Source organism: Zootoca vivipara, chromosome 5, assembly GCF_963506605.1.
Source record: "Zootoca vivipara chromosome 5, rZooViv1.1, whole genome shotgun sequence".
Lineage (NCBI taxonomy): Eukaryota > Metazoa > Chordata > Lepidosauria > Squamata > Lacertidae > Zootoca > Zootoca vivipara.
The window spans coordinates 52,882,415-52,908,235 of record NC_083280.1 but is presented as its reverse complement, the minus strand read 5'-3'; the positions used below and the strand labels follow the sequence as shown (position 1 = coordinate 52,908,235).

General features: G+C 40.5%; 1 protein-coding gene across 2 annotated transcripts in view; it reads left to right on the top strand.

Moving 5' to 3' along the window:
• The first annotated feature begins 5,011 nt into the window (after positions 1–5,011).
• RAB11FIP2 (RAB11 family interacting protein 2) overlaps positions 5,012–25,821 on the top strand; it is a 33,280-nt gene continuing 12,470 nt past the window's right edge. Inside the window, exons 1-4 of one of the 2 annotated variants that reach the window (XR_004693894.2) lie at positions 5,012–6,302; positions 12,867–13,309; positions 15,010–15,469; positions 19,691–19,755. Coding sequence is in view for 1 of the 2 variants with exons in the window: in XM_035138045.2 (XP_034993936.1) it covers positions 5,953–6,302; positions 12,867–13,309; positions 15,010–15,469 (1,253 nt within the window). In the remaining variant the exon portion in view is untranslated. The remainder of the gene's footprint in view (positions 6,303–12,866; positions 13,310–15,009; positions 15,470–19,690; positions 19,756–25,821) is intronic. The other variant, XM_035138045.2, reaches the window with a different exon arrangement.

Below are 25,821 nucleotides of genomic sequence, written 5' to 3'. Positions count from 1 at the left end.
TCAAATAATAGCAAACAAATTCGGAACTGGCTCATTCACTTCTTGCGAAGCTTCTACGTAAAACTGGTTTGTTGTTTTTAAGGAATCAGCATGCTAGGTCTGCTGAAAACTTAAGATGTTTCTTACACCTGTGAATTTCTGCTTGTGTCTTCCTACTCCTCTGACTCCCATCTCATTAGCTGGAGTCGAGATGTAGGTTTGGAGCTGCACTGTGATGTTTTCTCTCCTTCTGACTCATGTGTCGCTCTGCCCCCTCAGCTTGCACTCACACAGGCGCAACATCAAAGGCAGGCCTGAACCTCTGCCTGTTACCATACTGTGTTAAAGGATGTGTGGTCATTCTGCTTTTGCTCATGCTGTGTTACTAGTATTTCAAAATTGTCCATAAAGGGGAAGTCACTCCCCCCATCACTGCTTGTGCTAATAGAACAACTGCCACAGTGCCTGTGGCGCGACTTGAACTCGTGGAGAGACTTAGAATCTGGCAAAACGTGGGCATGCCTGGGAGGAACTGGAATAGCACACAGCTCAGAAGCCTTGCAGCAATTTCCAATACAGTGTGATTCATCTGAACAGTTGCTGCTGGACCAAACTCTGCTTATGCAAAGCTGTAAATGCAAGAAAGCTGTTGTACTATTAAGGCCAGTCACTGAATAGTAATTACTGAAGGGCCACTGGGTAAATTAGTATCTCAGCTGAGCCCAGTCTGCTGGATTCAACTGGTTAGGTTGTACTAGAGAGGTAGGGCTACTTTGTTGTTGTTTGGTCGTTTAGTCGTGTCCGACTCTTCGTGACCCCATGGACCAGAGCACGCCAGGCACTCCTGTCTTCCACTGCCTCCCGCAGTTTGGTCAGACTCATGTTCGTAGCTTCGAGAACACTGTCCAACCATCTCGTCCTCTGTCGCCCCCTGTTTATAGTGGTCCTCATAAACATCCTAAATCTGTAAAACTGAATCCATTCATGGTAATCTAGTTCAGTTGTATCTAAAGATTCATCATTTGATCTATAACCTTACCTTTCAAAGGTAATGTTGGTAAATTGTGAAGAAGGGAACCCTTGCAAGGATCTTAAATCCCTGGACCTTCATCCTGTCGTTTAAGGTTCTTTGTTGCCACCAGCTTATCACTTAACAATTCTGCAGGCTATTGATGTGGATTTGCACACAGTTGGGATGAGTAAATCCCATTACTTCACGAAATTGTGCTCAGGAACATTGCTAGGAAGATGTGCTTGTTGTTGTCCTTGCACACATTTTCAAGTCCAATGCAGCAAACCAGCAACCCCCAAAACATAAACATAGAGCTAGTTTTATAGAAGTCAATGGATTTTTCCACGTGAAGTGATTTCAGGATTGCAAAAATAGTAGTCTTGTTAATATGAAGATACTCCTGTATGCCTAAATAATCTGAGTTTGTATGGAGACAGATATGTAAATGCATATGTTTGTGCTCTGGGGACACACACACACACACACACACACACACACACACACACACGTTAAGTAAATTGAACCATTGCTGGTTTAGAGAGATTAACAGATGGCTTGAATGTCTTTTGATTGTGCCCATATTGGGGGCAGGGGAAACCCACTCACACTGAAGTTATTGGATATCTCCAATGCAAACGCTTCAATGGCAGCTGAATCAAGTCTTGGAGTTGATGTGCCAGGAATTGCCTTCTCCTACAAACTGGAGCCCCTTTGAAAATCATAATGAGCTCCAGACATGGAGAAAAAATCCTGAAAAATCATGATCTTTGAGCTGAGTGAGGCTGCTTTCAAACCAATTTAATTTCTCATAGGGTGTATATATGTTCAGAATCATACTTTGTGTCTTTATTCCCATGTGTGCAGATAAAAATTACTGATGAAAATATTTACCCACTAATTCATACATGTCAAATTATTTTGGTGGATACAGTATTTCCTTATTCCAAGTTTTCTCCATAGAGGAAATATGTATTATTATTTTTCATTCATTAGATAATTTCCCTAACTGGATGCCAAGAATACATTTTAATCTGGGATGTATTGCTTGTGAATGTGAAACAGGAAGATAAAGAGAATCATTTTCTTGTTGGATGTTAAATCTAGTTAATGTTGATTTTACATCTCAGTTGTAGACACATGGCATACAATTAATTAATCAATTAATCGATAAGGCATCCTCGAACATTTGTTGATGGAAACAGAAAAACAGAGCTATTGGTTGAGCCATATGTAGCTTATCTTCAGGCAAAAATAATCAACATGAAAAATAAACAGTAAGAAAAACTAAGTCTAAAAGTCCTCCTTATTCAAAATAAGTGGGTATAGGATTGGAATACTTGCATATTAGTGTGCTGTCAATTTAATTAATTGACAGCATGATAGTTCTTTTAAAGATAGGGCTATTTTTTCATCTTCATTTTAGGTTGGTTAAAGGTAGTTTACTACATTAGTCTGTTTTGTTTATTGAGAAAAATATAGTCAAATTCTTGCATTTTCATTTTGAAAGTATCAAAATAGTACCACCTTGATTTTCAAGGATTAAATCCATCAAGCAAGATCTATTTGTTTCAGCTGGAATTGTCCTTACTTTTGTGTAATCCTATTGTGTATTCCAATCCTATACCCACTTATTTAGAAATTATTATGCCACAAAAGTGTTTGGTGATTTTTACTGATGAATTCCACACATACCAGATTGTGTATGATTTAAAGTGTCACTTCTATTGTTTGATCTGTGGAACCAAACTGAGGTACAGTGAGTCCATGGTTTTACAATCAAAAATGCTTATTTTATGGAATAGCTTTGAGGAATAGCACCATTGCTTTAAGAGGCAATATCATAGTAAACAAGGTATGGTTTTGGACATAGTTAGGCTGCTGAAAAAGACCTGAGAGGCAGTAAAGGGGAGACAAACACTGATGTATTATTTTGTTCATTGCAGATCAATGTTGTTCAGCATTGGGTCCCATCATCTCTGAAATTTGGCGAGGCTGGCTGGGATGATAGGGGTGGTAGTCCAACAACACCTGGGAACCCAAAGTTGAAGAAAAATCAACCTTGAAAAGAAATGCAATATTTTAAATATTATGCCTTCACTTTAACACAGCAGAATTACTTCTCCAACGATAGTGCCTGCTGTGACATCACATGCATTAAAGAAAAACAAAGTATGTTTCTTCTTCTTCAATGCTGTTGCTTTTACACAGATACACACAGTTTTAATTCAATAATACATTTAAATGAAATAGGCCAGATTAGTCAACTATGTTTTAGTCAGGTGACATTCCTGTTTTCTGTACTATGTCATACCAGCCTCTCTATACCCTGACACGCATTAGCAGGCTTTATTATTCTATTCTGTGTTATGGACTGCCATTCCATGGTCATACTGTTCCAGAAAATGTAATTCCGTTTCTGTGCCTAACATTAAGAAGTTAAGATTATGCCACCAACATCTCACTCCTAGCAGCACTTTTATCCCAGAATAATCCCTGTAATACACAGTACCAATCATTCAAAGTTTTGGAGCTCAGCTTGAATCCCCTCTTTTCAGGTGCTGAGAAAGGCAGAGAGAAAGGAGTATGCAGCAACCATAATATGGTACAAATGCTACTATCATTAAAACTTGTGGACTTGCATAGTTTGGGGAAATTATAAAACACTAAAACTAGTTTTTCTCTGAATTTATCATTCTTAATTGCTGTTATTCCATTTGTGGAATTATTGTGGCACTATAATTCTGCTTCAGAACAGTACATTAATTCCACTTTTTTCATGTATAATAATCGTTCTGCTTTGTGCTGTTTTCCTACTTTGGGGATCTTTTACTTCATTGTTCTTGTGGTCATTCCACTATGGTCACTGCATATCAATTGTGACCATTCCCTAAAATTCCTCTTTGGAGTTTCTCCACCTTTCAACTCACGTTTGGCTCTCATTTTTACTGTAGTTTCTCAGGCCATCATGACCCATAAAAATGTAATTTTTAATCTATGGGCAATTAAGAGTTTCTTTGGCACTGAAGGAGATAATTAAATAAGTTTTACTCTGGGTAGATGCACTGAAATTAAAGGATCTAACTTACGTCATGTTATTTTCAATGGATCCACTCTGAGTAAAATTTAGCAGAACACCACCCAGCTCTATTGTGGCAGAAAACAGGTCATGTTTTTAACATACTGAATAATGAGTGTTAAAACAAATTTGTTCACACACAAGGCAGACCAATAGAAATCAATGGTCTTTTAAGACCTTTAGTTTCAGTGGACCTATTCTCATCATGACTAGCTTTAACCATCACCCATTGACTTCAACCACTAGGGTTGGTTATGTGCGAATCAAAGCTCAAAATTGTGTGAGTACTGTGCCAGCACTAATAGCATTCTGTGCTTGCTAAGTTTCATTTTTTTTTTTTGAAACTACCGACATGTTCTGCCTTTTGTACACCTGCTATTTCCAACGTCCTCCGTTTTGCCGTTCTGGGATGTTTGTTGTGTAGTAAGCAGCTTTGGGCACAGAGCTGGCCGCGGGATAGCGGCATATAAGTACAAAACCGATCAGTTCGAAAGGACTAGACACCCATCGGGAGGCTTCCCGCGTCTGCCCCACCGTCCGATGGCGGCGGTGCTAAGAAAAAAGACCCCACTCTGGGTACATAAAGACGCAAGACCGATCTCTCAGTCCTGGGATGAGCGCTGACTTTAAACGCCACACCAGACGCGCGCAAAGAGATGTCCTACAAAGGGTGCGCGCACCCTATCTCGGCGCACCGGTGCCTTGGGGGGAGTGCTCCGCTTGCCGGGGAGCCCCGTTCTTTTTCCTCTGTATGCCTTGAGAAAGGATTTTTTTAATTGGGAGGGGGAATAAATAAATAAAAGCACCCCCACCCCCGCGCGCGGACTGAGGCAGCTGCGATCTGGGCAGGGCAAAGCGGGAGTAGCGAGGAGAGGCGCGGCGGTGGCGGCGGCGGTGTGAACCCTGCCCTCCGCCCTCTGACCGCCCAGGGAAAGAGGCGGTGCTGCTGCTCGTCCTCTCCCACTCAGCGGCGCCGGCTCAAGGCAACAATGGGGAAGGCGGAAGTGGCGGCTTCGGCCCGGCGGCCTCGCAGCCTCTGCCCAGGGGAGGCGGCCGGGCAACGCTGAGGGGCCGGCGGGGCGTCTTTCCCTCTCGCTCCGCAGGCCCAGCGGTAGGACGCGCCGCTGCTTCGCCCCAAGCAACGCCTCCGTGGGCTGGAAACGGCGGCTTTGCTTCTCCCTCTGCCCCGGCTAGGCACCCCCAGCCGCTTCAGTGAGGGGTGGGGAGGCATTAGGGAACCGAAGCGAGGAGACAAGCCTGGCGCAGCCTCGCTCGGGCGGGCGCAGGTTTCCCTCAGCCGCAGCCCCCTTTGCCCACCTCCAAATGGTTTTTTTTAAATGCCGCTCTCTTGGGGTTTCCCCGCCCCACTCCTAGGGCGCTGGATTCGTCCCCGAGGCTGTGGGGGAAGCGCAGAGGGTGTTTGCTAGGGAGGGAGGCAGAGAGAGAGAAGTTTCCCTTGGGGACTTTCTCCCTGCTTCTTTAAATCCTGCAGTGCTGGTTTCTGCCCTCTCCACCCCGCCACTTTTAAAAAAGCGAAGGGGGTAGCAGGTGGAAATCCCGCTCGCTGAGCAGTGGGCTTAAGATACAAGCTGTGTCCTGAACACAAGTGCAGGGAAACAGGGCTGATGCTAGAAAGAGAGGGGCAGGGAAGCAGTGCAAATGAATACGGAGGGCATAATCGAAGCTAGAATCTTGCCCCACTTGTTGTTAGGAAGCTGACCAAGGAGCAGTTGAGACCCTTGTGCCTGTATGTCATCAAAGGTCTGTCAGCCTAAACTGAGCTGCCTTAGTATGAAGTGTACCTGCCTATAGACCAGGTTATCTGCATGGCTGTTGCTGCTTAAAAACCCCCAACCCCCCCCACCTGCTCCACCCCACTGACAGTATGTTGGCTGAACAAGCCCAGAAGTGGTTCCCAACTCACGTGCAGGTCACAGTCCTGCAGGCCAGAGACCTGAAGCCGAAGGGCAAAAGTGGCACTAATGATACATACACAATCATACAGTTGGGAAAGGAGAAATACTCCACCTCCGTGGCAGAGAAGACCCTGGATCCTATATGGAAAGAAGAGGCCTCCTTTGAGTTGCCCGGATTGCTGATGGAAGGGAATCCTGAGAAATACGTCCTATGCCTGATAGTGATGCACAGGTCACTTGTTGGGCTTGATAAATTTCTGGGACAAGTGGCGATAGATCTGAATGATATCTTTGAGGACAAGCTAAGAAGGAAAACTGAGTAAGTGTTATTTTCTTACATATGCTGGGAACATTTTTTTTTTTGCTTTAAGGGTTACCCATATGCTCCAAAAGCCAGTTTATATGCAGAGCAGTATTAATAGGTGTATGGCTGTATTATCATTTTGTGCTTACCAGTGAGCACCTAGCCTTTCAAGATTTTGAAACTTATACATGCACACTTCATTACTGATGTGTGGTCATACATAGTAATTATTCCCAAATGGTAGGCAGGGTCTCATCTGTCAGTTGGGGGCTGAGGATCACTAGCCTGCCAACAGAAAGTATTTGGACGATGCAGAACAAGCTGTGCAGGAGTTTCACTTTGGATGAAACCAAAATGCAGAAGAAAGAAAATCCCACTGGTATACCTCCATACTATGAAGTTTGCTATTTTGGGAATAGCCATTTGAAAGAAATGGTTTATTTTCTAAAATACTGTACACCATTTTGGCCTACTCTGTTTTGTAGGTTCTCTCTGTCTTCTGTTCCTTTTCACTCATACATTTGGTTGTTCTTCTGTTATTCCATAACACATGAATGTCTGAACAGTTACATGCTTCAGTACTGTGCTCTTTTACATTATCCCTTAGGACAATAATCAGTTTGTTCCCAATGAAGCCTTTAGTATTGTAATTTGTAATGGCAGACACAATATGAGCATATGGTATCTACTTGTGTTGGTCATACAGCTTTTGGTTTATTGGGATGCTATAACATCTCAGAATAACTAGTTTTCCTAGTTAACCCTTGGTTCCAAACTTGGAAGTCTTACTATTTCAGGGGGGAGGGGGTTTGCACTTAACTGTTGCTAATAGATATCTGTCCCCCATAATGCTGTCATATGTTTAACATCTCCCTCATTCATGTGTTACATCTTATAAAACAGCACATATATATAATTTATTATTTAACTGGCAGTGAATTGTGTCTAAGACTCTTAACTGCAATGCTGTTTGTTGTAGGATAGAGTTCTGGGCCTTGAGCATTGCAAGAGAAACATAAAGGTTTCATAATGTTTACTATTCAATTTTAACGCTATTTCAAAATAGAATGTCTGCTTGAAATGTCCACCACTTCAAATTCTAAGATAAAATAAGGTAAAATGGTCATTAAAAAGTTTCTTATTCACAGATCACTGCTAAAAATAGTTAATGGAAGACTAATGGAATGATATAATGAAGAAATCATGAAATGTCATTTGTAATAAGTCAAACTGAAATGTTTCTGAAATCCAAATGAATTCATTACAGGGAAGTGATTCACTGATTGCAATATCATCAGATCCATTGTATTAGGGTTGTCAATCATCTGTAATTTCCTGGACATTGCTGGGATTTGGCCATCGGAATCAGTATCTGAACATATACAGTATATGGCAACCCATGTCGGGTAGAATTTCCTTAAAAACAGCTTAAAAGCTTCTTCTTTTTTTGAGATCTTGTGTGTGTGTGTGGGGGGGGAGTTCAACAATTCTGCCAATAGAACTCAACAACTTTTGTGTCTGGATTGTCACTTTTTGTGGCAACCTTACATTTTATAAACATGCTGAAATAAACTGACAAGTAAAGCTTGACTGTGATCAGGTCCCCTCCCTGCTGGTCTCTCAGAACCCACAAAGGTATGAAGAGGGTGGAACAGAGACAGACTAGACATTGGTACAGTGTCTCAGATTGCTTAGGAAGGACCTGGGAGAGGAAGAACCTTAGGGAGCTGTGGACCTTGAGTTGCAATTGCCCCATTGGGGCAAGAACTGCTGGGAAGAGTTACTGTGCTCAATAGGCCTGAGCTGTTTTGTTTCCTTGAGTAAAAAATTAACTCCATTGACACCAAAATTAAAAAATTCCTTCCAGCAGCACCTTAAAGACCAACTAAGTTTTTTATTTTGGTATGAGCTTTCGTGTGCATGCACACTTCTTCATTGACACCTTGTGAGTTATTGCTGACTGGTTCCTGACTCCCGCCTTGACACTTGAGCTCCTTGGAGAAAAGGTGGGATAGAAATGTCTAAAAATATCCAGGCTGTGCGCATGTGCACGATCACACACATATAGGTTGTGTCTAAAACAGGAATTGCCTATATATTTATAATTTGCATTTTTATTCTGCTTGTCTTGTAGCAGCCCTGTTTAGGGAAGTTTTTAATGTTTGATATTTTATTCTGTTTTAAATTTCTTGGGAGCTGCCCAGAGTGGCTGGGGAAACCCAGCCGGATGGGTGGGATATAAATAATAAATTGTTGTTGTTGTTGTTGTTGTTGTTGTTGTTGTATGTAAACCTCTTCAGTGTAAATTCCAATCTTGCAACTTCTGTAGTGCATTCCTGTGCACTTGCATTTGAAAGTAGTTTTCATTGAGATCAATGGAACTTACTCTGAGGCAGCGCTATGTAGTGGCAGGAGGGAAAGTGATTCAGGAGATGAACCCCAATGTGACACAAGAGAGCAGGGCTGTCAGGGGCCATGCTGTGTCTCTGCAGCTACAAAATTGATTCCATGCCCTCACCTTGGACCCGCTGGAGGTGATGGACTCTTTCCTTCATTAGAGGCTTTTAAGCAGAGTTGGGTGGCCATCTGTCACATAGGCTTTAGTTGAGATTCCTGGATTTGCCATGCAATAAACAATATTTTGTTGTTGGAGAAAGGTGATGCTCCTCTGCCTACCTCTATACTCCCCACATTGCAGTTTGGAGTTCCGTTTGTTCCACGATTGCATCAGTGTTAGGAGTATCTCTTGGCTAGTATCTGTGCCATCATTTGAAACCATTCACAAGCTGTTCTTCCATTTCTTGCCTTAATGAGTATGCCATTAAGAAATACCTTTAATAAAGTGTTTTCAAATTATTATTTGCTCTTGGTGGTTGAATACTCCCCATGGTACTACAGTCAGACACTATTTCTTTCTGTTAAACCCCCCCCCCCCAATTTCAAACATAATGAAAATCCAGCAAGGCTACTTGTCACCTTCTCATACAGTGCCCATCCAAGAAGTTCCACTTTCTAGTGCTGAAGCACACATAGCATGCAAAATAACAAAAAGGGATGGAGGGAAAAAAGAATGAAAAAGCAGTCTGTTCTCTTTTCAGTAAGGCCATGTCTCCTGTTTGTTGTGTTGGGACAAAATATTAGCCACAAACTTCTGCTTCTTGCATATTGGCTTTTACATTTGTGTAAGATGTACACATAGAACACATAGAAGCCATGTGTACATGCGTACACATGTACACATAGAAGCCAGTGTCTGTTGGCCCAAACTTCAATGCATATTGCTTGATACTGTGGTGTACAGTTTCCACAGTTCTAATCTACTGTACTGTATATGTTTGAGACTCTGCTTGAGTAAGCTTCCTATGCAAATGTGAAATCCAGTGCTCTGGAGTGTGTATGGCAGTGCAATCTTGACCCATGACTGCATATTTTAGGGACTTCAGCATATGGGCTTTAGTGTTACTAACTCAAGATCTGGACTACTCTTGCTGTAGCATTGAAAATAGGGGCGGGATCATGTTGTTTTTAACTGCTATTTGGAATGTCTGGTTCTGACTTTTGTAACATGGAAAGGGCTATGAGTTGGCCCAGAAGTCTACCTATAGACATATTCATTTTCAGTCTGCATATTGCTGTTTACAAGAACTATAGCTTCAGTAAGGTACTACTGAAATTGAATATTCTGTATGTAGTGATTTCGGAACTGTGAGATAGGACAAAATAATAGTGTGACATTACTATCACAAATGCACTGCAGAGATGGAAGATGCTCTTTGTTCAGAGGTGGAAAAATTAGAGAAATGTTATCACTGTGATGTTTAGAAACTTGCCAGCACAACTGGGAGGCAGGTAGCCTATTGCTTTTTCAAATGGTATATGGCTGAATTGTGTATGTGTTGCCTGAAAAAAAAACCCACAATTATGGAAATACAGAGTAAAATTTCAGTTTTTTAAATTAAAATTAAGGACGCACAGCTGTGACCCTATGGTTTTAAAACAAAAGTTGATATCTAACAATATAATTTTGATTTCTTTCAAAACTGGTGATAAATACAAATTTTATTAAATAGTGTTTTTTTGCTTTCAGATGCATTTAGCAGACCTGGAGCATTATATCCAAAGTCACTTTTTAAAGTTGATGTAACCTGAACATTGCTTAGTTTGTGGGTAAATGAGATCCACATATTTGATGAAGTGTCTTTATTGGTAATATTTCTAGTTTTTAATATATTTAATAGCTTCCTCCTTCCAACGCAGCTGTACATATGGTTCTCCAAGAGACAGACTTCAGAGTCACTAGAGTATTACAAAAAAAGATATTTAATATTCTGCACAATGCTGAACCTTGTCAGCAATTCCCCCATGTGTGTTTTTTCTTGTAAGAAAAATGAAGGCTACCAGCTGATCTAGAATTTCTAGGAAAGCTTCAGCGCATGCAACATGTGGGGCTTTCTTTCTTTTAACAGAGAGAAGTGTGTATGCCAACCCATAGTGACTTTAACCATGTACTGTACTAAGCCACAAACTAATAGCCTGCTGCACGTAACACTTTTTAAGTTGCTGGTGGTTGCACCTTAAAACAAACATATGCCTTTAAAATAAAGGCAGTGAAGTTTCCTGAAGCAGTGGTGTTATGAGAGGGCCTCTGTCGTATATTTTAATATCTTCATTCTGGCACAAGATATAAGAAACTAAAACAATAGCTAATATAGCTTAGCACATAAATATTTTTATTCCAGAAAGGCTCTCCCTTTCATGAGTGTGAAAAATCATTAGCTTTTTAAAGAAAAAGAATAAGGGGTTATTGGAACGGCTAGTTGGGATTTGGAGCAGGTGGTGGTCTTCAAGGCTTTATTTACAGTCCTAGTTTTGTTATACCAAGAACACCCGAGCTATTCATATTGCCTCTTTCATGATTAGAAATTGAGCATGGCAATATGTGCTGGCGTAAGGCCTATTTGCTAGTTACTTCCTGGGGAGAAATCATAACCTGCTGCAGGGCTTGGGCGAACTCATTCTTCTCACTCTTCTTGTCAAGAAAGTTAAGGAATGAATAAGGCTGTACCACATTTGCTAGGTGATTGGGGTGATGCTTCATTCAGTCCATTCCCAGAAAGAATGGATTTTTTTGTTTTTGTTTTTACAGCAATCTAAGAGATAAGATATCTCATTTGAATAGCAAGTGGCACAGCCTGGTTCATATTATACCCGGTTGGCATTTCTCACTGGAAAGCAATTTGTATTTGTTTTGGATCAGTATCACAGCAGGAGTAAACAAAAGCATTGAACTACTGTACTTTTGAGGGCATTTGATATATTTTCTAATCCCTGTATTTGGGGAAACTCTTAAATCTCTGTAAGCATCAGGCAGAACAAATTTGGCAATCCTTGTGGTGAGATTCTGTGGCAGAGTCACCACTACTTCCTGAGCCCTGCCAATTCACTCCAGCAGGGATGGAGGTGCAGGGTGATTTTCGTTACCTTTTTTGCCCCGTTATTTTTTCTCTCCCCACCCCGCAAACTGTAGTCAGCGGGAGGGAATATACTATTCCATTTCTCGGGCTGGTGTATTTGAAGGCTTCTCTTTGGGGGGGGATGTCAGGGGAAGAACTACTCAACAAAGGATCCGGTGGATCCTTGCCCACTCCTGACAAGCCCAGTTTTGGCATTCGGTGCAGCAGAACATCTGCGCCTGCTGAGCTTTCCACGAGTGCGTAGGGAGCGGGACTCCAGCGCTGCAAGTGCCGTCCTGCTGGCAGACTTCCCTCTCCATTAGTAAAGCAGCACTTGACATCACTTCCTACAGTCCCTCAGCTGGCCTTTGGCTGGCTTAAGGATCATTTCCTAAATTGAACTTTGATACTATCATTTATGTGTTGCATTAAAGGAAGCATTAATGGAAGATACATTAGTCTTAATCACTTTTGATTTTCACATTACTAATTAAGTTAATACACCAATTCAGATTTTTGTTCATAAAGTAACATTTCATCAAATTGTATCATAGGGCATTGTTGTTGGTTTTTTTTTTTTAAAAAAAATAAGTCTTAATTCTTTTTCGTACCTTTCCAAATACATGGCTCTGGACAAGTGAATTTTTGTTTTCTGTATTCATCTACATGGGGATCATTTTAACTGAATTTGGAGGAGGCTGAATGGTAGATCTCATGCTTTTCATGCAGAAGGTCCCAGTTTCAGTCCCTGGCATGTCCAGTTAAAAAAAAAGATCAAGTAGTAGGTAATGCAAATGCTGTTTATACAGTATATACCCATGTCTATATAGGGTAATGCTATGAATCCCCCACAAATTGCTGCCAGGCAGCATAGACCTTACTGGGCTAGGTAGACAGGTGATCTGACCTGCTTTAAGGCAGCTTTACTTAATATAAAATACATATATTTAAAACACCAGCCCAAATCTCTGATTGCAGGCAATTTTTATTTCTTGGATTATTTGTTCTTAACAGTTACATGATTTATCTGATAGGATTAAAGGGAGATAAAAAAGAAGCAGTTTAAATTTAAAAAGATTGATTCAATGTTAAACAACTTACAATGTGTTGTTATCTTATCTTGAAGGTGGTTTAGCCTGGTGTCCAAACAAGGAAAGAGAACTAAAGACAGAGGAGAAATAAAGGTCAATATTCAGTTTATGAGGAACAATATGACAGCAAGTATGTTTGACCTTTCAATGAAGGACAAAACTAAATCTCCATTTGCTAAACTAAAGGACAAAATGAAGGGTCGGAAGACTGATGGAACATTTTTTGATACATCCTCTGCAATCATTCCAAGCAGTCACATACCAGAAACTAACACTGCAACTTCCCTTGGTGAAATACAGTTAAAATCTAAACCAAAAAAGCCTTTCCTGTTGGGACCTCAGCGACTATCTTCAGCTCATTCAATGTCCGATTTAACTGGGCCCCAGGTGACTTCGGAAAAAATTAAATCGGGCACAGTTGCCAATGCATACCTCTTCAGACGTCAGCTTGAATCTGTTGGTTCTGCGGATGAAAGTGGTAAGTGAAAATTGTTGATGCTGTTTGATGTAAGAAACTTCGACATACTCTTGCTCGTTGCTTCCAGCCTGTTATCTTTTCGCTCTTACTTTATAGAAATGTTTGGTTGCAAAAGCTCACAGAGCAGTGTATATTGACTACACTGTAAGGTAAAGGCAAATGGGGCACATCAGTAATGTACCAGCAGCAGTCCTGTTCAAGCAGCTTATCACCAAATATTAGGTGCAAAGGTTTCTGGCAACAGCTGACAGGTGGGTGATGCTTTTAGGAAAGCTTGAGAGATAAATAATTCCAGTCCCACTCAAGCTGCAGCATGCCATTCAGTTAAAAATGTTCAGGCTGATAAAATATCATCAAAGAACAATACAATAAAACACAAAATACAAATACAATAAAACAATAATTACTGGCAGTATCAAAACATTAAAAGGAACCAACAGCGATACAACAAGATTAGTGACTGAAAAGCTTGGGGAAATCAAGAAACTTTAGAGCTCTGTCTGTTCCCAATTAAAGTTACATTCTGTTGATGTGATATAAGTTAGCTTGTTGGACCAGTGCAACACTAGATTATAATACTGTGTTGACCATTTGGCCCATTTTGCACATTTATCTGGTGATTCATTGAGTCTTAGGAGCTTGTTATAAGATTGTCCTCTAATTTCATAGCATAGTAAACATTAAGTAGATACTGAAGCTAATTGTAAATATATCAAGTGTAGGGTAATGGTTGGAACAGGGGTAATGAATCTTTTTTTTTTAAGCCTGGTGGACCAGATCCTTATCTGGACCCCCCCCATCCCCAGTGTAGCTGTCATTATGATGCCATGTGATTAGTTGCCCCATCCACTCCCAAAGTTTGTTGTGCAGAGCTTCCCAAGCACTTATAATCCGATGGGGGGGGGGTTTATGTTTTTGGGAAACCACAGCACAAGAGGCTTTGCTATTCCAGTAGCACCAAACATTTTGTGTTGAAACCACTGCTAAAATGGAGCTTCCCCATTCTTTTTTAGCAGGGGTTTCAGTGCAAATTGCTTGGTGCTATTGGAGCATGGTATACTTCCCACACCCATCAGCTAAACGTTAGAGTGTCAAGCCAGGATCGAGGAGCCCTGGATTCAAATTCCCACTCAACTGTCAATTCCTCAGGGAGATCTTGGTCCAGGCTGTGCTTTCTATTTTCTCCCTGTGTTCCTTGGAGGAAGTGTAGGAAATTAATAATAATAAAAACAACACACATTGTTTTGCCATTTAATTAAAAGCTAAAGTCAATTGTATCCACTTTTCTTTTAAACTATGACAGCATTCCAGAACCTTTTGTAGTGCATATAGAATTTTACAATAAATCTTTAATATTGAAACATTATTTCATTGGGAATACCAAGTATGTGCCCAAACCTCTTACTGAATCAATGGGACTTGGACATCCCTGTGTTTGAGTGGATCATGCCCTTAAAAAAACAACAACAACAACAATATGACTGGTTATTGTAATAATGATCAATTGAGTACCTTCAGAAATGAGGATGGGAAATCTCAGCCAACCTGGTCAGAGATGATCAGAGTTGTAGTCCAGCAATACCCAAAGGGCCACAAGTTTCCCTTCCTGTTCGAAATGTAGTTATGCAAGCTTTTGTGTGGGTATTGCCAAATATGATGTGATGTCTCTTGTTGTATACTAATGACAAAATGATTTGCAGGAAATGTAAAATCTCCACACAGACGGACGTTAAGTGCAGATACAACTAAAGTGAGTCAGCCACTTGATGACTGCGACTCAGCTTTTGGAGCACAAAATGACCCTTTTAAAAATGTGAGTGCTTCGTTGCCTCAGAAGTTTGCTACCCTGCCAAGGCAGAAGAATCCATTCGAAGAAAGCCCCATGTCATGGGACCAAAACGTAGGTCTGTTTTCAAAACCTGCTGAAATAAAAAAAGACGTTAAGAAAGAAAGAAAAGAGAAGGTTAGTCTCTTTGAAAGAGTCACTGGGAAAAAAGATAGTAAGCGGTCTGACAGACTTAGCAATGGAGGATCAGATGCTTCTGCTGATTTGAAATCACCTAGTGCACTCGGTGAAAATCATCAGGACAGTTTTGATTTTGATTCAACTAATCCCTTTACAACAAGCTTCAAGCCAACAAAAGTGCTGCCATCTTCTAGGTAAGCTTTACTGTATTTGAGATATGATGTCTTGGAGTCAGTTTTATAAAAATGAAAACAGAGTTTGGGCAAACTTTTTTAAAAATAATCATCATCAAGGTTATCATTTTTTTTAATTAGAAGTATATTTCAAAAGTAATATTTAACCCCAGATGGCTACTGCTATGCTATAAAGGCGCTCACTCAGCTGTTGTGTAGGAAGCTCTCTCCTCCTTCCCCCAATAACAGCCTTGCATAGCTCGGCATGCAAAGGCCAATTCTACCCTTAACTGAGTAGATAGAATTCTCTGAACACTGAAGAAATATGCCCCCAAATCTGCCTTAAAATAATGAGACCCTGTTCAGTGTATCCTTATTATCAAACTTTTGGACAGTGCCTGAGAGATCAAGCACATTTTGCAGTGTGGTATCCACCCAGAGAAGGGACGCGGGTGGCGCTGTGGGTTAAACCACTGAGCCTAGGGCTTGCCAATCAGAAGGAGGGCGGTTTGAATCCCCGCAATGGCGTGAGCTCCCGTTGCTCCTGCCAACCGAGCAGTTCGAAAGCACGTCAAAGTGCAAGTAGATAAATAGGTACCGCTACAGCGGGAAGGTAAACGGTGTTTCCGTGTGCTGCTCTGGTTTGCCAGAAGTGGCTTTGTCATGCTGGCCACATGACCTGGAAGCTGTACACCGGCTCCCTCGGCCAATAATGCGAGATGAGCGCTCCAACCCCAGAGTCAGTCACAACTGGACCTAATGGTCAGGGGTCCCTTTACCTTTACCTTATCCACCCAGAGAAGCTAGCCTACCTAATTCATTACCCAGTTGTTATTATTATTATTTAAAGATTTACACAAACTGTATTCAGTAAAGCATTTTGGCTGCATTGTTTGAGTTCTGTTTTATTGAATAACTGGCTTGTTTTTGTATAGTTTAAAAAAAAGGTTGTATTGTAACTTTTTATACTGTGGTGGTGTTGTTTTTTAAGTATTTAACATTTTTAGCTACTTAAAAAGGCTTAGGACTAAAAATGCAGGATTTAAGTCAATTAAATCTAAACAAGAAAAACCTCTTATTGTCTTTGAAATGCTCCCTCCTTTGTAGGGTGGACCTTTTTAGAGGAGCAGGCTAGAGATGTAATGCTGACCCATGTTTTGGTGTTATATCCTTGTGTACACACTCTCACTTTCACACATGTGCACTCTGATTTCTCTCACACAGCAAACTATAGTTTGCTATTACAGTGTGTGAAAACAGAGAATGTAGTAATGCACACAAAGCTTATGAGCTGACTAACATTAAATCATGGTTTTGGCATTAGATCTGAATGGACATACTGTATTGCCTTTCTTATGCTACTAAAAGTAGTAAAGTAGTAAAAAGTAGGTGTGTTGCACACTTCCTATATGATTATTAATTATTATATTTAGTTGTTCCCCTGCCCCCCAAAAATGAAATTAAAGGTGACTTACAAAATGCACATTAAAAATAGATCTAAGCTCAACCTACTGAAAGATAAGCAGAAAAAGGCCCTGGTTGAAAAAGAATGCATTTGCCTGGAGCCTAAATTTTAAAAAATGGATTATATTTTGAGAACATGAACAATTCAGCTCTGTTGTAATTTACTAGGTCTTGATGGAGCACAAAAAGAATTCAAAGAGCAAAGGCCTTTGCAAAAGCTTTAGGAAGAAGCTTCTTGCTTGGATTTGCAACTGACAAAATGTTGGACTTACAAAATGTTGTACTGATTCCCCCCCCCCCCCCAGCGCAAAATGCTGCTAGAGAATGGGTGCTAAATCAGAGCATCTGAATTATTGCCTTGTTACCTTGGGTGGCGCTGTGGGTTAAACCACAGAGCCTAGGGCTTGCCAATCAGAAGGTTGGCGGTTCGAATCCCCGCGACGGGGTGAGCTCCCATTGCTTGATCCCTGCTCCTGCCAACCTAGCAGTTTGAAAGCATGGAGTGCAAGTAGATAAATAGATACTGCTCCGGCGGGAAGGTAAACGGCATTTCCGTGTGCTGCTCTGGTTCGCCAGAAGTGGCTTAGTCATGCTGGCCACATGACCTGGAAGCTGTACATCGGCTCCCTCGGCCAATAAAGCAAGATGAGCGCCGCAACCCCAGAGTCGTCCGCGACTGGACCTAATGGTCAGGGGTCCCTTTACCTTTACCTCGGGCAGGAGGCAATTTCTAGTCACCAATGGTGACATGGTTGCATGTTAATGACAAGCCTGTCTTAGCCTCTGGTAGCCCCCACCTTTTAGCATTTGGTGGTAATAGGGTTATGTTGTTTTAAAGCCCATTCCACATCTTTGAAAGTTTGCATTTGCAAGCTGTTTGATTGCTTTCATTAGCCTAATTGCAAACATTCATTGCACTGGCTTTCAAGGGGTTAATCTGCAGCTCTCTGTCATGGCAGTCTTGTACAGTGAGCATACCAGAGGACAAATGTCAACTTAATATACAAACTTCCCATAAAATAGCTAGCACTAGTGCAACATTTCCATAAAAAATGTTTGTTTTTTAAAGCTACGCTACAGTAGGCTAATACACTGATGTGAAAATTTCTCAATTTACAGCACTTGACAGGTGCTAAAAGAAAAGCATCTTTAATTTTAATGTGTTGTTAGGCCCTCTTTAGAGGGATTGTGGAAGTTATTAACAAGGTCCTTTGAGACAGGAGACGGGTAATTAACAAGACCTACAGAAAGAGAGTTTGGGTAATTAACAAGCTCTTAGGCACTGGACACAGGGTAACAAATAGTCCAGTAGTTAAAGGGGACAGGTTGTTACTAGCATGATCAAATGCCAGATTTGAGAATGTGAATAGATAGGTGTCTCAGTGAGGTGTCTAATTAGTATTTTTTATTATATATAAACTCCTTAGATTACATTTCTGCAATATAACAGTCAGGGTAATAGCAACACCCACCCACCCGTGAGGACCCTTTTAAGATTGAAATTTCATTTAAAAATTGGCAATAAATGTTGTGCCCTTTACAATGATTACTAGGGAGAAAAGAGAAAAATGAAAATGGCATATTAAGAAAATAGTATTTTAATGAGGTAATTTATCTTTGAATGAGACACAATTCACTCTTAGATAGCAGCAAGAACTAAAGGTGCCAAAATTTGAGTAGACGTCACTTGAATGTTGGTGGTAGGATTAGGCTGAAGAGATTTGTTGCCCTTTTCCTCCAGGATGGGCAATGCCTTTATTCTGTGCTGGTTTTGGGTTACACAAAAGGTTGTATCCCAGAGGGGCAGCCCTTTCCTGTAAGACTTAGGAAACGGATCCTTTTCCTGCCCCAGGCAACATTCGAGGCCCTTTCAGTGGGCATAGGAGCCAGCTCATAGGGGCCAATGTCCCTTTGCCTCCTCCCAGTAAAATATTTGAGGGGACCAGGGGCCCCCAAAGTTGATGGGCATTGCCGTTCAAATGGTGTGTGTGCACTGCATCTTGTGATCAATTATGCAGGGCAGGACTTATCTCCCCCCCCCAATATTTTGTTCAAGTTGGCACCCCTAGAAGTGGGTATCAACTAAAATGGGGGCAGGACTGAAGGACGTTTGTGCCCCAAACCACCTTGAAAGTGATCATCCCTAACTGAAAGAGGGGTCTTGGTAGAACTCATAGTTTCACTGAAATAAATTGGATTTATGTCTAGACAGGGGACATAGGTGGTGCTGTGGGTTAAACCACAGAGCCTAGGGCTTGCCGATCAGAAGGTCGGTGGTTCGAATCCCCGCGACGGGGTGAGCTCCCGTTGCTCGGTCCCAGCTCCTGCCAACTTAGCAGTTTGAAAGTACTTCAAAGTGCAAGTAGATAAATAGATGAGCGCTGCAACCCCAGAGTTGGTCACAACTTGACCTAATGGTCAGGAGTCCCTTTACCTTTATGTCTAGACAGGGTAGATCAACTTAAAATTAAATCATTAATTTAAATCAGAAAAATGTCATTTTGAATCATTAGTTTTAATCAAATTTCCAATTGACACGTCATATTTCTTAAATGATGGTGAAAATCTGAGCACTAAACCATATTACTTTGCAACTAAATAAGAATATTGTTTATTTATTCTTGGAACTGGGCCTTGCATTCCTTTGCATCCCTATATATTTTTGCATGCTTTCTCTGTTAACCGCTAGAATGCCCTACCAGGGACCACTGGATTGCAGCCCAGCAATCGGGCTAACATGCTATATACCCATCTAAGCTGTGTCCCTCTTGTGTCTAGGCTGTGTCCCCAAATGGAGATGGGGAAGGAAGCTTTCTAAATATGTGACTCCAGAACAGTCAGGTGTCAGTATGACCTTTCTGTAACATAAATATTCTGTATTAAACTTGTTGCTTAAAAGCTATTGATGGTGTAGCTATATTCCAGCTTTATCTGACCTGTAGCTTTATTCACGTGTAGCATTATCATGTATTTGGCTTCTGTTCCACTAAGTTCTGCCTCTTGTGGAAGTTGTAATCTTTGTCTCTTTGATATCTCTTGCCACCTTTTCATGCATTTCTAGAAAAGTTAGTTCATTTAGGAGTTATTTCCCAGACATTAGTACAGGTTGTTGCTTAGTGCATCACCTTCTCCTTCCTTCCACTTACATTCTTTCACAGAAGATGAGTCAGCTGTACTTCGTAAAACAGAGACATTGCAGCAAATAAAATTAAAAGTCACAAAAATCTAGTGACATTATAAAGCAGTTCTAGAACCTCCTATAAAAACATACCAGAATGCCCAGGTAATTAAGTTCTTGGGCTGGTGTTGAAAAGACATTAAAGTTAATTCCAGGCAAGCTTCTCTGAAGAGGGCATTACATATCCAAGAGGAACTCAACTGAGAAGTCCCTCACTAGCAGAGAGACTCAAGAGAAGAATGTGAGAGGGTTTAGGCAGGCTTGTGTGTGTAGGGGTGGAATAACATTTTAAAATTTACTTTCATTTATATCCTGCTTTTCTTCCATCAGGGAACATGAAGTGGCATTCACATGGTTCTCAGGTGATCATCCATCCAGATGTTGACCAAGACCAAAATTGATAGTTTAATGCTCTTTTAGAGTTGGGACATTTTCAGTCATTTAGAGGTAGAGTCAAGTAGCCAGCCTGCAAGCTGTTTTTCGTTTCAAAGGGTAACAACCAGCATGTTGAAATGTGCTTGGGAACAGTCCCAATCAGTAATCTAGCACCTGTATTTTGTTTCCAAGAAGTTGTCAAAGGCAGCCCCACAATAGTTCTGTCAAAGAGTTACTGTGGCACGAATCCCAATGAAATAAATGATTTAAGATGGTACTGCTAGGGATGTACCCGTTAAAGTGAGATTAACCCCAGATCACATCTGGAGTTTGTTGCATGTTGGGAACAGCGGAACAGAAAACTGAGATAATTGTGACACAAAGTAACATATATATATATATGCTGCATATTAAGTTTAGTCAGAAGGGTGGCCCTTCTTACTTTTGAAGTAAAATAGTGCTTTTATTTATTGGTGCTTTTTTTAAATAAAAAAATAGTAATCATAAATTGCTCTTCCTTTTTTAAACCTCTTTTTGCAGTAATATAAATGATTCCTTGATTACCAGAGTAGCGTCTTGTAAACCTGCCAATATGAACTGCCAATATGATACTTCATAATGCAATGACTTTTTTTAAAAAAAATTGTTAATGTGTTTATTAGAAAATGATTATTGTGTTTTTCAACTTTTAAATTGCCCTAGGAAAGACAGTAATTGATTAATAGATCTACTAACTCCTGAAAAAGGAGCTAATTAGAGGCAAAACTAACATTCTGAAGACAAGAATGAAAATAGCAAAATTTTAAAGTGATTTTGAGCAGATTGACATATATTTTTAGTCTGCTGTATCATGGCAAATAGAAGCAAAGCAGGTTTGACTTGTATCTTGTAATCTATATTTACAGCTTATGTTTTGAAATGTTCTTTTGCTACTTCAATTTTTTTAAAAAAATAATAATCACAGCTTAAGGAAAAAATTAAATATTTTAAGTAATCTCCATCTGTTATGTTTATCATTCTGCTTTCTTGTCTGTCAGTCTCAGCTGCAACATTATTTGCCTCATCTGTGAATTTTCATTCTTCTGCACACTGATGAGCTTTAATGTTCAGGCTTGATGGCTTTAGGGTGTTGGGCATTAACTTGGAATGCCTCTTGTTGACAATACAGGTATTTGTAAAGTTTTAAACAGTCTTAATAGTTCCATTGTTTTCTGTCTTGAGACTTACTGTTTTTTCATATTTGCAAAGTGTGGTTCTTTTCACTTTTCATGAACTATTTTTAACTCTCTGTAAGAGAGAGAGAGTGTGTGTTTAATAACCCTGAATATTGGTAGATACTAGAGAAGTACTGGAAAAGCCCAAAAATTGTGTGTGTGTGTGTGTGTGTGTGTGTGTGTGTGTGTGTGTTATATTTGAATGAAATTAATTACAAAGTATCCCTTGGTTTTAAAGTACAAAAAACAAAACAAAAAACGGTAAAATTACAGAATTATCCAATTTGCAGTTCAATTACAAAATAGCCAAACAGAAGCCATAATGAACAGGAACGCAGAAGCCAGGTGAAATGGATATGTCTCCCCTGTTTCAGATGGAATGGAGAGAGAGAGAGTTAGGTGTCATCTGCATATTGATGACACTGCACTCTGAATCCCGGGGTTACTTATATGGGTAAAAATTGTAGGAGAGGGAAACACCACAGGCAAGTGAAAGCTGAGTGAAGTTGGACATGCACTCTGGACTTTCAAAAGGCTGAAATATTGAAGGCACAATGGTGGACAGTTCCAGCAAGAAAGAAAAGTGGGAGGCACCTAAAGAAACCAGTGTGGCGGCATAAGGAGCTTACAGATGAGCTGAGATGTAAGCAGTGCATTTATAAGAAATGTAAGAAAGGAGAAATCACAAAGAATACATGAGATGTCAACAACTGCAGGGAGAAAATAAGGTGGGCCAAATCTCTGAATGAACTCAGGCTTGCAAGGGAGGTTAAGATAATTAAAGAGGTTTCTTTGACTATGTTTGAAGCAAGAGGAAGAGCAAGCAAGCAGTAGGTCTGTTGCATGAAGATGATGGAGAAATGCTATTGGGTGACTGGGAGAAGGCTGAACTGCTGAACAACTATTTTGCCTCTGTCTTCTCTCTAAAGGAAAGCAGTACCCAACAGAATCAATGATACAAGGAGGGAGCTGCAGCCCAAAGATAGGAAAAGAGGTGGTAAGGGAACACGTAGTTGCTTTAAATGAATTCACATCTCCAGGGCCTGATGAGAATTCCTGGAGACCAAGTGAGATCCCTGCAGACTGGAGATGGGGAAATGTTGTTCCCATCTTCAAAAGGGGAAAAAAGAGGACCCAGGTAACTACCAACCAGTTACCTTCACGTCAATACCAGGAAAGGACCTAGAACAGATACAATCAGTCTGTGAGCACTTAGAACAAGATGCTATGATTACTAAGACCCAGCATGGGTTTCTCAAATACAAATCATGCCAGACGAATCTCATTTTCTTTTTTGATAGAGTTACAAACCTGGTGGATCAGGGGAATGCTGTGGATGTAGTGTATCTTGATTTCTGACAAAGTCCCCCATTATACCGGTATTCTTTCCAAGAAGCTGGTAAAATGTGGGTTGGACAAGGTAACTGTTAGGTGGATTTGTAGCAGGTTGACCGAACCCAAAGAGTACTCACTAATGGTTTCTTGTCATCCTGGGAAAAAGTGACAAGTGGAATTCCGCAGGGTTCTCTCCTGGGCCCACTGTTGTTCAGTGTCTTTACTATTTACTTGGGTGAAGGTATTGAGGGGATGCTCATCAAATTTGCAGATGACACCAAACTAGCTAATGCCGTAGAAGGCAGAATTGAGATTCAGGATTACCTTAACAGTTTGAAGAACTGGGTCCAAACTAACAAAATGAATTTCAGTTGGGACAAATGTAAGGTTCTACACTTAGGCAAGAAGAACCAGCTGCACAAATATAAGATGGGGAACACCTGGATTGCCAGTGTTGTTGTTTAGTCGTTTCCGACTCTTCATGACCCCATGGACCAGAGCATGCCAGGCACTCCTGTCTTCCACTGCCTCCTGGAGTTTGGTCAGACTCATGTTCGTATCTTCGAGAACACTGTCCAACCATCTCGTCCTCTGTCGTCCCCTTCTCCTGGATTGCCAGCAGGGCATGTGAAAAGAATATAGGGGGTCTTAGTAAACCACAAGCTTAACATGAGTTCCCAGTGTGTTGCTGCAGCAGCAGAAAAAGAAAGAAAAGCTAATGCTATTCTAGGCTGCTTGAAAAGAAGTATAGTGTTCCAATCAATGGAAGTAATAGTCCCTCTCTATTCTACCTTGGTCAGACTGAGGCTGTTCCAATAGCCTCCTTACAAAAGGGTTAAAATGTATTGGTTTTAAGAATTGGCAAGAAATAATCTTGATTTTCAGATCTTTAAGTACAATGTCAAATGAATGTCATGGGCACACAAATTATTTAGATCTTTGAACAGCAAATGTTGAAATGGATCTACTAACATATACCAACTATAGGGGCGATTAATCTGTGACAATTAAATTTATAATCTTTTGATCCTAGCAACTCTTATTTTTTAAAAAATGGTACAATTAAAATCTTGCCTTTCATAAGGACAACTTTTTGCTTCTTGTATAAACTGTTTTAGAAAATTATGTTCTACGACGGCATTTTTATTTGTGAGATTCAAAAAGGCATGTAAGTCATCTTGTAATTATTTCAGTTGCACAATTAATAGCAATACAGATATAGTGGTAATTATACCAAGGAGTGTATCTGAGGTGCCAAAACATATCTTAAGGCTTTTATATTTAGAGTTGTCCCTGTGAATTCTCCCATAGTCATTCTGAGAGAACTAGGAAAAATTATCTACTGTTCCTTGTTTGCTAGTGCTTAAGAAAATTGGTGGAGTCAGTACAGTTTAATAATAATAATAATAATAATAATAATAATAATAATAATAATAATAATAATAATATTGATTCATAAATCCCTTTTTCCTGGCAAGTGGAGGGATGTTTTTTCATCCTTCATGATTGCCCCCCTCCTATACAGTAGGAATGAAGATCAGCTTGTTAATTGTCTCCTCCAACAACGGACTCCTGAACTTCAGGGTAGGCCCTGCCTCATTGGTGTCCTGAAGAGCTTGCTAAAACATTTCCCCACCCTTCCTTTTTCTTTCATCATTGGCATTTCAGCCAAGCCCATTGGTGTAGTAAAATTTTGTTGAACGAGTTTCAAAACACCCCTGTTGGATGGTGCTTTGAAAAAGGCTGGGAAGGATTACTTCTTCACTGACACAAGAGTCGGCTTGAAAATAACCATTTTTTGTTGTGTCATTCTGTTGGATTGGTGACACACTGGGACTGCCCCATGGTGGTGGTTGTGACTGTGAAAGTAGCTTTGGCAAGGATGTTGAAGTCCTTCAGAGTCTACATCAGAGTCCTCAACACCAAACCAGATACATGCCACCTCTGTCAGCTCATGCAGGGAAACTATTGGGCAATGTGGTGGATTGTACTCTAGCAGAGTCCTCAGTCCTGACTGTCAAGTCTGGAATGAGAGAACAAATCTTTATAGATTGTAGCAAACCAGTCCCCCTACTTATCAGTCACATTTAGGAGAAATTTAGTCCTAGCTCTACCGCACAGATCTCAGTAATATAAGTTGTGCCAGCTCCCTTATGCAGGATCAAATCATGGATAACTGATGTTTTGTTTTGGACATATTTCGCATGTAACAGTAGCAAGTCATTACTTAGTGCCTTGCAAACAACAATAGTTTGCCAATGTGGCAGACGGGGTCACTGAGTTTGGAGGAGGGATCACAAAATGGTACATCCACCACCCACCACTGGGTCTGGATTACATGTGACTTCCAGTAGCATTTTAACTCTCTAGCACACTTCTGCCTGCCTTCCGCTCTCATGTATGAGTGTAATGAATAAAGACTTCCTCAGTGACAATGGTGGGGCAAACCTGATTGGAACATTATATGTTGTTATTTTGTGGGTGATAAGGCTGCTGGTGGGAATTGAAGGTGACTCTGTTCTACCTGTATATGAATGAAGTAAAAAGTACAGTGGTACCTCAGGTTAAGTACTTAATTGGTTCTGGAAGTCCGTACTTAACCTGAAGCGAACTTTCCCATTGAAAGTAATGGAAAGTGGATTAATCCGTTCCAGACGATGAAAAACACCCCCTAAAATAGCAATTTAACACGGATTTTACTGTCAAACGAGACCATTGATTCATAAAATGATGGCAATAATCAATGTACTGTACTATAAAATAAATAAGACAGTATTGTAGATGAAAAAATAAAGATTTACAGTGGT